The 13,090-nt window shown below is 32.8% G+C and overlaps 1 protein-coding gene across 1 annotated transcript in view; it reads right to left on the bottom strand.

Moving 5' to 3' along the window:
* Positions 1-3,528: 3,528 nt before the first annotated feature.
* The window catches only part of LOC124362034 (structural maintenance of chromosomes protein 1A-like), a 36,649-nt gene continuing 27,087 nt past the window's right edge, over positions 3,529-13,090 (bottom strand). Inside the window, 6 exon segments of the mRNA XM_046816223.1 lie at positions 3,529-3,709; positions 11,155-11,366; positions 11,482-11,553; positions 11,555-11,683; positions 11,685-11,697; positions 11,842-12,056. Coding sequence (XP_046672179.1) covers positions 3,529-3,709; positions 11,155-11,366; positions 11,482-11,553; positions 11,555-11,683; positions 11,685-11,697; positions 11,842-12,056 — 822 coding nt within the window.

Raw genomic sequence — 13,090 nt, 5'->3', positions numbered from 1 at the left:
ATGTAAAACAATTTTTTGATCCGATACTAAAAACCAATAAACATACATATAATACCTGTTTTAATAGACATATTGATCAACACAATCTCGAATTTTACAAAAAGAATACATATTACAGAGGTGTTAGATATTTACAAAATTTACCAACAAAATTTATAATGGAAACAGATCTGTTAAAATTTAAAAAAGAAGTCAAGGATTATTTAATTAATTTGTCTCTATATTCTTTTGAGGAATATTTCAATACAAAAACCAATTAATTCATTTAAAGAAGAATTGAAGATAAATTGTTAAGATGTTACGATTGTTTTGTTTTTACTTATATTTTAAAATTAATATTAGTATTTAGTTTCATTGTAGTGATGCTATTCTTTGTACCTTGTAAATATTACAGAACTAGCTGTTACCCACGGCTTCGCACGCAATCTTAGAACCAAAGTCCTTATATTACTTAGTAAAAGCAATTATGATGTAATATGATGGGAGTCCTATAAAAATTTTAAAACGTAAGTAGGCATACATCAGGTAGATATTATTTAAGTTCGTGGTAAATAGTATCAGAGTTTAACTTAATTATTATATCATGTTTGGCATGTATAGGAGCATTTCTGGTTCTAATTAATTATATACATAACGTCACAGCTGAATCTGCCTTGTCATCCCGATCAAGAAAACACAAATCTCAGACCACACAGGTCACAGAAACTTACTTTGGTCAAAAAGCGTATATTTCCAGTCCTTGTCATATATTTCAGGTCTAAGATATTTCCAGTACTATAGTAGAGTTTGCCTTGTTATTCTGACGAAGAAGAAATATATATATATATACTTACCTAGGACCGAGATGCCTACTTCGGTTAAATAGTGCCTACTTAAGACCATTTAAATTTACTTACCTACTATGTCACAGTTTAGCTTGCCATATTGCCCCGATCAAATTTTATATACGTTTGATTATCTAGTTCTCGGAAATCTACTTGGTCAAAATCGTGTTGACATAGTTGAGTTTACTAGGACTGAAAAGCCTATTACGACCTGGGGGAAGTCCTACCTACTTCTTATGTACTTTCGGTATAAGGGGGAAATCCTTATTAAGGTTATGCAACATTCCAAAATAATTGTTATTAAAGTTTTATGTTACACTTGTTTTTTGGACTGTAGCCAGGGAAAGAATAAATCGTTAAGGTATGTTAGTATTCATTTCTCTGTTTAAGCCATTGTTAAAATGTAATACAATAATGTCAAGGAAGCCCACCAGTTTAAAGTAACTTATGTGAAAACATTCATAACTTTGTTCATTAAGGTTAGTTTTAGAACAGTATTTAATGCATTAGATAATTTTAATTCGTCACTGGTGCAATCTGGAGTAAAATTTATATATTAATTAATGTTCTATTTACTATCTGTATTACACTACCGATCAAGCACTGTTTACTTATTATTGATAAAATTCAAATGTAAACAGATTTTTCTGAAAGTTTGTCGAAATATAGCTGTCAACAGCTGTCAAAATACATTTTGTTCTTATCATAACATTCGAATGTAAACAAACTAATTTTTCAATTTGAATGCGACTTTATTTGGTGAAATGAATGTGTTATGGGTGGTGAAAAGCACTCTAAATGTTAATTCAGACCAAAAGCTATACCTGTTCCAAATTTCAACACAATCCGTATAGCAGTTTCAGCGTGATTCGAGGACAAACCTCCAAATATCCAAACTTTTGCATTTATAATATTAGTGGGATAAAGTAGTTTGACTATGACTATGACTATCAGTTTCATTCAGAATGATGGTTTCTCGATTTTTTTTAAATGTTTTAAATAATTAATGTATTATTGTAGTTTGATTGAAACAGTTTATTTCTTCAAAAATCATACTTGCTACTTGAATTCTGCACTTTATTCAAGTTTGGATTTTTCTTTGGGGTATAAAATTTGTTTTATATGTTATATAAGTACACTTAATTATTACAATTAATTCAGTTTTTATTAACAGAGCAGAACACCTGTTTCTTGTGTCAGTCCATTTCACGTTCTTTTTCACATATATAAAAGAAACACTCTTTCAACAAATGAGTTGAAGGTGGAACGCTTAAAACTTGAAACTGATTTAAATAAATTTGGTAGTTCAGAGCTTTTCTTACAAATTATTTGCTATTTCCTCAACAACAATCATACGTGTGAAATTGAAACATGAATTTTGGGGGGGGGTGGGGGGGGGGGGGGGTGGGGGGGGGGGGGGGTGGGGGGGGGGGGGGGTGGGGGGGGGGGGGGGTGGGGGGGGGGGGGGGTGGGGGGGGGGAAGTGTCATGCATCTAAGAAGATTCACAGAGTGGTGGGAGTTATGTTGTAAATAATGTAAATGAAAGTTATATGAGGATTTAATTTAGTAAAATGGGACTTTTAGACTAAAAATACTTTCTCTAACTGTTTTCAATCAATATCTACCGCCTTTTGCTGTTGTGTCCGATAGGAGACCCATTTTTTCTAACTGCTTTGTTCTACCATCTCAAATTAGAGGCACAACATACGATGTTACATTTCCGAGGAATTTGGTGCCTGAAATTCTTTTTGTTGCTGTTCCTGGAATTACTCATAATAAGGTATGTTCTACGTAATATATTGTTTGTATGTATAATGAGTTTCAATATTATATGTAAGTAGTGAATGTGTTAATGTAAACATTTAAGTTTATGTTCTTATTAATCATTTGCACTCAAAAAGCCAGCAGCACTGGCCACACAAAGGTTGCATACAGCTCACATTAGTTTTGCCGTAGTAGAAATTTAACTGTAAGTATATTTTTAACAATGATATGTAAATAAAATGTTATAAAGTAGGCCTTTAGAGTTATGTTATACTAAGACATGTATTATTATTTTACATTTTTCTCTATTTTATATATTCATCTTATTTGCGTGGTCAATGTTTAGAGAAGAATTGTAGGCTAATTTAAAATTTACTGCTTTAGTTAAAAATTATTTTAAAATAAAGCTGCTAGATAGATTTTAGCACTCACCATTCTTTATAAAAAAAAGAGAATATTAGAAAATAACTGCTATGTTTAGTGGCCAGTAGTGCTGGCCTTACAAGCTATGGACGTATTACATCTTGGCCAGTACAGCTAGACATACGAGCTGAGATAACATTACGGCAAAAATTCATCCGCGCTTTCAACAAAATGGCAGCGGCCAGTAGAGCTAGCCATATGAGCTCCAAGGCCAAATTATAAATAATGCCTTCAAGTGCATAGGGTTAAATCTACAAGTTTCAAGTTTCAGCAATATCAACAGCTGTTTTTCATTATTTCAAGTATTATTAGTTAATTTTATAACAATATATAAAAATTATATATTGGAAAATGTTGAATTTGTTTTTATACTAGTGATAGTACGGTAAACCTTTTTTCCAATGCTCCAAGATTCTACATTCTACAATTTTATAACAGTTTAATGTTTAAAAATTACAAATAATTAGAAAATAATCAATTGAATTATTCACTATTTCAGTACACTATTTTCTATAATTACCTACTTACATCATATCTGTTTTGGGGTTCAATCTCATAAGCGACTTTCATGGCATCCTCTGGGGTATCACAGACCAGTGCGTTGTTGGTAGCAAAGAGTACCACTCGTTTAATGTCTGGTGGTGAGTAGTTGAGCACATCGTACAACAGCTTCACATTCTTTGGCTCCTTGATGTTCCTGTATCATTTCATATGTTATGTTAAGGATATAAGTAAAAGTTCTAATAGAGCGAATTTTCTTTTATTTAGGCCCTTATTTTATCTGGAGTTCTGTGCAGAAAATGAAGCTCTTGTATGCTGTTTGTCTCAACTTAATGTTTTGTAACATCATTTATAACATTATGTTTTGAGTTGATAACATTTTTAGTACACCTTTTGAGTTTTTGTTTATATTTGTAAAAACATATCAAAGGAAGTATGCTTGCCGAGTTAAAAAATGTGATGATTATAGAACAGATTTGAAGTATGTGAAGATGACACAAGATGATTTAGACTTCCTCAAGGAGCAAGACTGAGGATGGATGTATAAATCTTGCACTTCTGTATGGAGGAAAAGTGTGAGACTGGATGCATGCAGGATGAAGGTGATATTTTAAATGACATCATAGAGACACTAAAGCCATACAAGAGGAACAGAAGATTGCTGGTGTTTTTAACAAGTTATATTAATTGATGAATTTGGTTATTTTTTTATTTATTCAGTTATATCCAGTTTACTTGTGATAGTTTTTCTATCAAAACTACAATTGCTTTGATAATTACATCTCTCACACATTTTGTTATCATACAGCTACTAATATTATCTATTGTAAAAGGTTTAGGAATCTTTAAAAACAACCCTGGATGGTCAAATAAATAAGGCTCTACCACACAACAGTTAAAGTGTGCTCTATCAATGTTTGTGAATACATTATCTTTGCATCACCTTTTGTGGGTTCTTCATTGAGCCAGTATGTCAAAGTCAAAATTTCTTTATTCAAAATTTGTACATATACAGTTACATAAACATACAAACATCGAATGGTGTCAAGCTATAACATACATAACATAACATACATTTACATAATAAAATATACATAATAAATTCCCTCATTTTAACAGTGTATTTCACAACCACCTATCAGTTTTATAAAAAACTCATCAAAAGAATACAAAGATTTACTTATAAGATATTGTTTTACTGTTTTTTTAAAAAGTAAGAAAACTATCAATTTTTAAAATATGTTCTGGTAAGCTATTATAAACTTAATACCTGCTACTTTTGGTTTTTTTGAGGTAATTTTAGATTTATATGTGGAGCTGCAAGCTGATTACGATTCCTAGTTAAATAATTGTGCGAAGCCCCCCAATTTTGGTAATGTGTCATTTACTTTTTTTTTACTACAAGTACCGTTTCCAATATATAAAGTCCGTAAATTGTTAGAATGCCTAAATTCGAAAATAAATGTCTTACCGATTCTTGATGGTGTAGTTTAAGCATAATCCGTATGGCTTTTTTCTGTAATATCAAAATTTTTTGCAAGTTTTTATCACTTTGTTGCTCCATAAAGCACAACGCCAAAGGAAATGTGGGACTGTATATGAGAATAATAAACCATTTTCAAGGTATCAAGTTCACAGTATTTTGAGAGAGTATATAAAACAAATAACCCGAGGATATTTTTCTTTTCAATATGCTGTATATGATTATCCCATGTTAAGTTCTTATCCACAATTAACCCTAGGAACTTAGTCTGGTCTACCTGTTTTTATTTGTGTGTCAAGCACTTCAATTGAAGGTACTACATCATTTCTGTTTTGCCTAGTTCTTGAAAGAAATAAAAATTTGTTTTATTCGGGATTTAACAATAGATTTTTACTACTAAAATAATTAAGTATTGATATTAAGTTTAAGATTGGATACATTTTGAATTTCATTTAAAGATTTATGAGAAACAAGAAGATTGGAATCATCAGCATACAGAAACATCCTACTGTTAATGCTAGATACAGATTTCGGCAGACCGTTAATATAGCACAGGAATAGTATTGGCCCCAAAATAGAACCTTGAGGCACTCCATATTTGATAGTTTTAATTTGTGATTTTACAGAGCTAATTTGGCTGTCCTTCATCAATATAAGATAGTTCAACATACTGGTTTCGATCCTTTAGGTATGACACAAACCACTCTAAAACGATTCCTGATATACCCAAGCTGTTTAAAACTCCGATAAGGCTGCTATGGCAGACACTATCGAATGCTTTTACTGAGTTCCATGAAGATACCAACGGCATGGTCTCCTCTATCGATAGCATCTAGTGTTGATTCAACAAACTCAATGCCAGCAGTAATAACAGACCTACCAGATCGGAATCCATGCTGCTCATCATCAAATTTATTATTGTTCTCAAGAAATTCAACAAGCCTTATATACATGACTCTTTCATAAATTTTAGAGAATGTTTGGTAATATAGACAATGGGCGGTAATTAATTACTTGGGTCAGTTGTGTTACCTTTCTTAAATATTGTTTTAATTTTAGAAATTTTTAATCTGTTAGGGAAAAATGCCACTCACAAAAGAAGAGTTAATTACATGAGCCAAAGGCTTAACCAAAAGATGCTTAACATTCTTAATAATGGGCATAGGAACTTCATCATAACCAGCAGAATATTTATTTTTAAACGATGTTATAATTTTGTCCAGTTCAATTTCGTCAACTGGTGTTATATGGAAACGCTTATCAGATAAATTTTTGAATGACAAAAGGTAAATTGTTAGGATTTGCATCCTTTTGCAAGTTTGGAATTACACATTCATCTACCATACCTATATAATAATTGTTGAAAATTTCAGATACTTTGTAAGGATCAGAGGTGTCCTCACCATCTGTGATCAATCTAATTTTTACTCAAAAATTCCTGATTAGGTTTTGTCTCATTATTTATTACTTTCCATGTAGACTTACAAATATTATCTGAGTTCTTAATTTTTGTTGTTGATGAAATCTTTTTTTAAATTTTGAGCCTTTGTTCGATACATCTTTTTTTTGTAATTTAATATTTTGCTTTGTTGCTCCTGTCTTTTGTTACTCGAATATTCTGGCTTAAGTGAATTAACTCCTCTTTATCCTTCCTAAGTTCATTATTTATCCAGTCATTTTTTATTCCTATAAACTCTAGTTCTTAATAATGGGAAACATACATTAAAATGATAAATAAATATATTGTAGAATAAGTCATATTTTTGATCAACTGGTGCAAGATATAAGCTCAACCATGATTCTGCCTCTAATTTCTTTTGGAATAAGATTGTATTTTGTTTTGTAAATTTTCTTTTTAATTGTGTAACACACTGCTTTTGCTTGACAGTTTTAAAAAGCAACTTCCACCAGTTGAGCATCATGATCTGATAGCTCTGTTATCACACCAGGACACCGCTACTTGTGACCTATTAATATTATTTGTAAAAACATTATCAATTGAGCTTTGGCTTTCCAATGTAACTCTTGTTGGGAAATCAACTAAATATTGAAAACTATGCTGAGTTAAAATATTTTTTAACATATCACAAGCCCTAGAATTCTTTAACATGTCAATATTAATATCTCCTGCAAGTATAACATTGTTATACTTTTTACACAAGATACCCAGCGCAATATCAAGTTTTCCTAAGAACACTTGGTCATTAAGTGGCTCCAGGTGTTCTATACAAGACCAACTACAATAATTGAATATTTCCAAATTTTACCTGCAACTGAGCAGCATTCAAATTCCTTTTCAGTTACAAGTTCTTTAATTTTATGGATATCTACTTTTCTAAATTGATGGGGACACTGAATCTTTACAGAGAATCATAACTCCTCCACCTCGGTAAACTTTGCGACAGTAAAATGATTTGATTGTATAATTGTTAATGGTAGAGTTAATAATTTCTAAGTCGTGTAATTTGTGTCCGAAAGGATGACAATGTCAGAATCAATTTCATCCAGGATAATTTCAAGTGTCAATTTACGTGATTTAAAGTGCTGAATGTTTTGATGAAATATAGTAAAGTGATCAGTATTTCTATTTTTTTTTGCTGTGTTAATAATGAGTTTGGAGGAGCTATTTACATTTTAGGTGCTTTAATTGATCTAGAGTTGGTTATCTCGGGGTAGTCAATATTATTTGAGAGGAGTTTAAAGGTGAGAGGTTTTAAAGAATAAGTGATTACAGGTGGTTGTGAAGTTATTTGAGAATCATCTGTTTGTGAGGTTGAAGGTCCAATCACAGGGGAAGTTAGAAAAAAAAGGACTTGGTGGGAGAGGTGTGCTGCTTGATTGAGGAGTTATTTTCAGATTAGGTTGTTGGGGAGTTACTGGAGATCCAGATGTAGGTAAAGTGGTATCCGCTACAGTTTGTTCTTCCTCACAAGGTGCTGCCATCACTTGTTCCACAGATTCACTTTGGCTGGCGAGTAGTTCTCCAAGTTTCTCCAGGAAAACAGGGTGAGAAAGGCCCCTTCTCAGCTCTCTTGTAGACTCCTGATTGTACAAAATGATGTATACCACTGCCTTGGTTTGTTGTTGGAACTCCATGATCCTCTTGGTGAAATGTTCAGGTTGTACCAGGTCTCTCACACAACCCATCGGGGAACATACTAATGTCTTAAGGCCCTTCTTCTTAAAGTCCTCAATGAGTTGGTAAAAGGCACTGTCATAATCTTCTATTGAAGGTTTCCCGCAGTAATTCGCTTTTGTTACAAGACTGTAGACAGAGGCTTCATCTAACCGTCTCTGAAATGTCAGCTTTTCATCCACATAGTCAGAATAGCGTGGCCTTCCAAACTTGCGTCTGAAGATTACAGCGACACCACCTGACATGTGTCTCGGATGGTCAAAGTCCTTGGAAATTGTATGGCTGAAAGCGACTGCTGGGTCCATTCTCATTTGGTCTATGACATCTTCCATATCAGCATTCACCACGTTGATAGCACTTTTGTGTGTGTGCTTCTGTCAAAACTTTGGAGGTTTTTCTTGCGGTCTCTGAAGCAGATTTTGGCTTGATCGATGATGGATCTCTGCAACAGGTTTCATTGAAATAATCCAATGCCCTGGGTCTGCAGTCACCCGCTTCTCTGTAAGCTCAAGATCTTCAGGCCAAAGCATCAATGATTGTGCAATTATTTCAGCGACTTTTGGATTTGCCCTTTTTATTCAGATGGAGACCATGTCTTGTATAGTAATGTCGGGGCAACTCGTGAAGAGGGAGTAGTTTGTATGTTATATGATCATAATAGATTTATAAATAATTTGATGTCTTCAGTATTACATATTATATTAATTATATACCAATGATTCCATTGTTTCTAGAAAGAGATTAATATTATAATCTGGTGTTCAATATAGTGGGGCAATAATTAAATTACTTTCAGATAAGACCAACACTGTTATTTTTAAATTCCTATCCCTCAAAAATGCAGTGATTGAAGATTGTGAGACAACACCACGAAAAATATTAAACATTATACCTGGAATGAGAGGGACACTCCAAGGGGTAATAAGAGCAAGAGGTGGAAACACAACTTTTGTTATTTATTTTTTCTTTTTTACTTTTGTCTTTTTTTATTTCTTAAGAACAAAACAAAGTAAAAGAGAAAAGTTCTCTTTATCACAGGGATGTCTTGATAGTACAAAGGTTAATAAGGCTGTTGAGGCAGCTGTAGATAATAAAATTTAAGTTCTCAGTTAAAAAATACTGGTATTAGCAAAATTTGCGATGGTACCCAAAAAACAAACTATTGCAAACTTTTCTCTGCTGGTAGTAGTGAAAGGTAGGAGGGGAATTATAAAGATCTTCAGGAAAAAAATAATTATTTAATTTTCTCAACAATGTAAAGTCAAGTTGCTACTAGTTGATAACATCACTGGTTTCTGATTATTATATTTGATTAGTTGGAAGGGAAATATTTCAATTTGGTGATATTAATCTTCCTACTGACCAGCGACTTGTTTAGAGTCGCTATGTCATCTTTACTTCTATGACTTAATTAACCATCAAACAAGACTTTAACCCATACAAAAATGATATCTACTTGTTTCCAATGATCTAAACTATCCCAAAAAGGTATTGAAGTTTCCGATAAACCTCAGCTCTTGACTTCAGCTACTTCTTAAGTACTCGCATAGTTAAAAGTTAGCGCCAGCTGCAAAGTTCCGAGAAGAATAAAAAAACTAACTATACTTCAAAATATCATATCAAAAGGATTTTTTTAATTGCGATGTACGTCACTGGAAAGAGCAGCTCTTTCTAATAATGTGGAGTTTTTGTTACAAGTTTATATGTTATCTTTAGACGTATCAAAAAATTGATTGCGATTGCAAGCATGTTTTTCTATAACAGCAAGCTACTCAAATCTAGTTGTTTTTGTTTTGACAAATAAAAACTGTTTCAATATATGTTTTTTAGGGTGAAACTAATATGTTTTAAAACAAGAAGAATTGAAGTTTTGATTTAGCAGCAGTCTGTGTGTTTTGTTTGCTACCAATGGCCTTGGCTCCACATGAAGAAGTGCAACATTTTTGTGTTTTACTGCCACTATCAGCTGTTGCTCAGGCTGAAAACACTGATTGAAAAGATACCTAATGTGTTGTAGAAAGACTGTATTTGTGTAAACTATGAAAATTACTTGTGCTTTATTTATTGTGACTATATTTTATACTACAACATGACAATTGTTATTAGAACATTGTAGGTATTGTGTTGTAATTTGTTACATATGAATCCTTTATTCCAGTAAAAATACAACATTTACAACATGTATTATATCAATGTAAAGCTTAGTTTCTACACTATAAGATTATTGAATTTACAACAAAAATACCAATCATGTGTTGTGTGCTCATGCAGTATGCACACAACCAATTTAAAGTCATATATTCTGGTAGCTCATACAATGAACTTTGAAATTAAAGTAAAAAGTAAGGAATATGATTTAGTTATTAAAATATAGCTATTTCTCTGAACCTCTGAAAATTCCTTTAAAATTGAGTGGCATTCTCGGATTACTTTTTATGTAATCGTATAGTCTCTAAATATTTAAAAATTGTAAAAATAATAGTAAAAATTGAATTAGTGATTCAAATTATTAAGTTACATATAATGTCACATTCTCATTTCTATTTGAGACAGTTTAGATTCTCACACTCCAAGAAAACCAAAGGAATAACAAGATTTATCAACTAGAAAAGGTTTTGGTTCCATGATTCTTTTTCTTGTTTGAAAATATTTTGTTCATTAATTTCTTAAAATGTTCAGCCAATTCCAAACAAAATCTAACTTCACCTTCACAAAAGTGTTGTGGGAGAGTTCGATAGCCTGAACGTTTTTATGTGTTATTTGCCTAAAATATAAATGAGCGAGGTGAGCTATACCATGATCTCCTGTGCCGGAGAATACGTTTTAGTCTTGTTTTACTGAATAAAGCAAATAAATGCATTTATGGATTATAAGCAAGCTTATAACTGTAATAGCAATAAATAACTATTCTGTATGAGATTTAAATATATCTGACCACTCTGGCTTAATCTAGATGATTGAAATAGGCTTTGTTATTTATATCAAGTTTGAATAATCAGCCCCAGCAAAGATAAACAGTTACCTGAGTCGTTCTTTGAGAGACTTTGTCTGGATGTAATCAATAGGCAGGAAGGTCTCAGGATCCAACATGTGTTCTTTGAGGAACTGAATGCAGTTCCTGGCAGTCTTCTCAGTGTCTACCACAATAGCTTCCATGTATTTTCCGAGTACCTTGGTTACCGCCACATTGTACTTCTTGTTAATGGGCTGACACATGTTGATCATCCGGTCATACTGAGAATATACCAACAATGTTATATACTTGCACTAATCAATTACCAAACAAACACAAAATGGATAATTTTTGTTACAAATAAACTTATCTTTAAATAGGTCACTATTTTCTCACCACTCCAGGAAAATTCTTTTTGAAGTTCTCTACTATCTCCTGTTTTTTTTTGCGTCGAGAGTCCTCATGTTTTGTCAATCTTGGCATCACCAAGTTGTTCCATCACGTTCTCTAGCTCTTTCTGTAGTTCCTGCACCCGGCCCTTTGATGTCCCAACATCAGCCTGCAACTCCTCCCTCAGACGCTTCTGATCCTCTAGAGCCTGCCTCACTCGTCCTAACCAATCACATTTATTTTCATAATGTCCAATTAATAATATATAACTTACTTTATATAAATTTAATGCAAACCAATAAGTGTTAACATGAATATATAACAACAAGAATCTTTTGAACATTTTTATAAAAACATTTGGGTTACCTGATGTGCTCTATAAGTTTATCTACACGTTTCTGTGCCTCCTCCTTCTCATGGCCCTTCTGCTTGATCTTGTTCTCCAGATCTGCACGCACCCTGGCTTCGTTGTCCAGCTTGTCCTGCTCTGCCTTCTGCTCTCGATTGATAGAGTCCAGCTCCTGGAGGTACCGAGCTGACTGCTTCTGAGCCTCTACTTTCAACCTATTGTACTCCACTACCTACAAGTAATAAACAAAATATTTATTATAGGTCTATAGTTTGCATAAAACTTTGATTTGGTACATTACAATGAAAAAAAAAACAAAAACAAAAAACATTATCGATACAAAATTGCTGAAAGGTTGTTTTGGTATTTTAAATTAACTACAAGGCATGTTTTTAAGTAAGGTCTATTTTGTTGTAGACACGAGTAGTTCGCATGCATACCACAACGAACACAGGTGTCATGTACCAGCATGTTAAGGAACAACTATGCTCAGTTTCTGCTCTGTAGCTAATCTGTACGGTTCTGTTCTGTGCTTACAAAATGTTTAAAACTATCAACTCACCCACCACTTGTGAGGTTCGCTCAATGATATGCTTTTGTCAGCAAGAAACCTGCCTGCTGCAAAAATCCATAAAGACAGATTTGCGAAATATATGGTGATACTGTTATGAGTGAAAGCAAAGTACGTAAGTGGGTACTACAATTTTAAGATGGCCATGACAACATCCATGCTTTGGTCACCCTTCTTTGGTTATAGACGATTTGGTGTTGGTGGCTTCAGTTGAAGCAAGGATTCGTGAGATTCGTAAAGGTGAAGGCCAAACAAAAAAAAGAAGGTGAAACTGTTATGTTTCAAATTTTCCTTTCCAAAGTTATAACTAAATCTGATATTTGCAAGCACATTTCTAAGTGGTTTTAAAAGTGAAAATTATTTTTAGTTTTCCAATAGCATTATAAAGAAGATAATCCACTCTATTACACTACCTATAACTTGTCTGTACAACTAAATGTTATTTGAAGGTACTTTCCCTAAATTACTAAAATATTCTAAAGTAGTTATTCTGGTACCTACCATACTATTTCGTTAGTACCCATATTTAATAAAATTTGCATCTACTTTCCTATATTTGATATCAGTTTTTAAAACATGACTTACTAAGAAAATCTTCCTTTGGTCCCAACTCATACCCTCCAACAGTTACACAAAATTTGCTCTTCAGTAATTATACTACAAAATCTTAATTTAGAGTTGTCGCACATGTTTGG

This window comes from Homalodisca vitripennis, chromosome 1 (genome assembly GCF_021130785.1).
Source record: "Homalodisca vitripennis isolate AUS2020 chromosome 1, UT_GWSS_2.1, whole genome shotgun sequence".
Classification (NCBI taxonomy): Eukaryota; Metazoa; Arthropoda; class Insecta; order Hemiptera; family Cicadellidae; genus Homalodisca; species Homalodisca vitripennis.
This window is presented reverse-complemented; position numbering and strand designations above follow the sequence as displayed.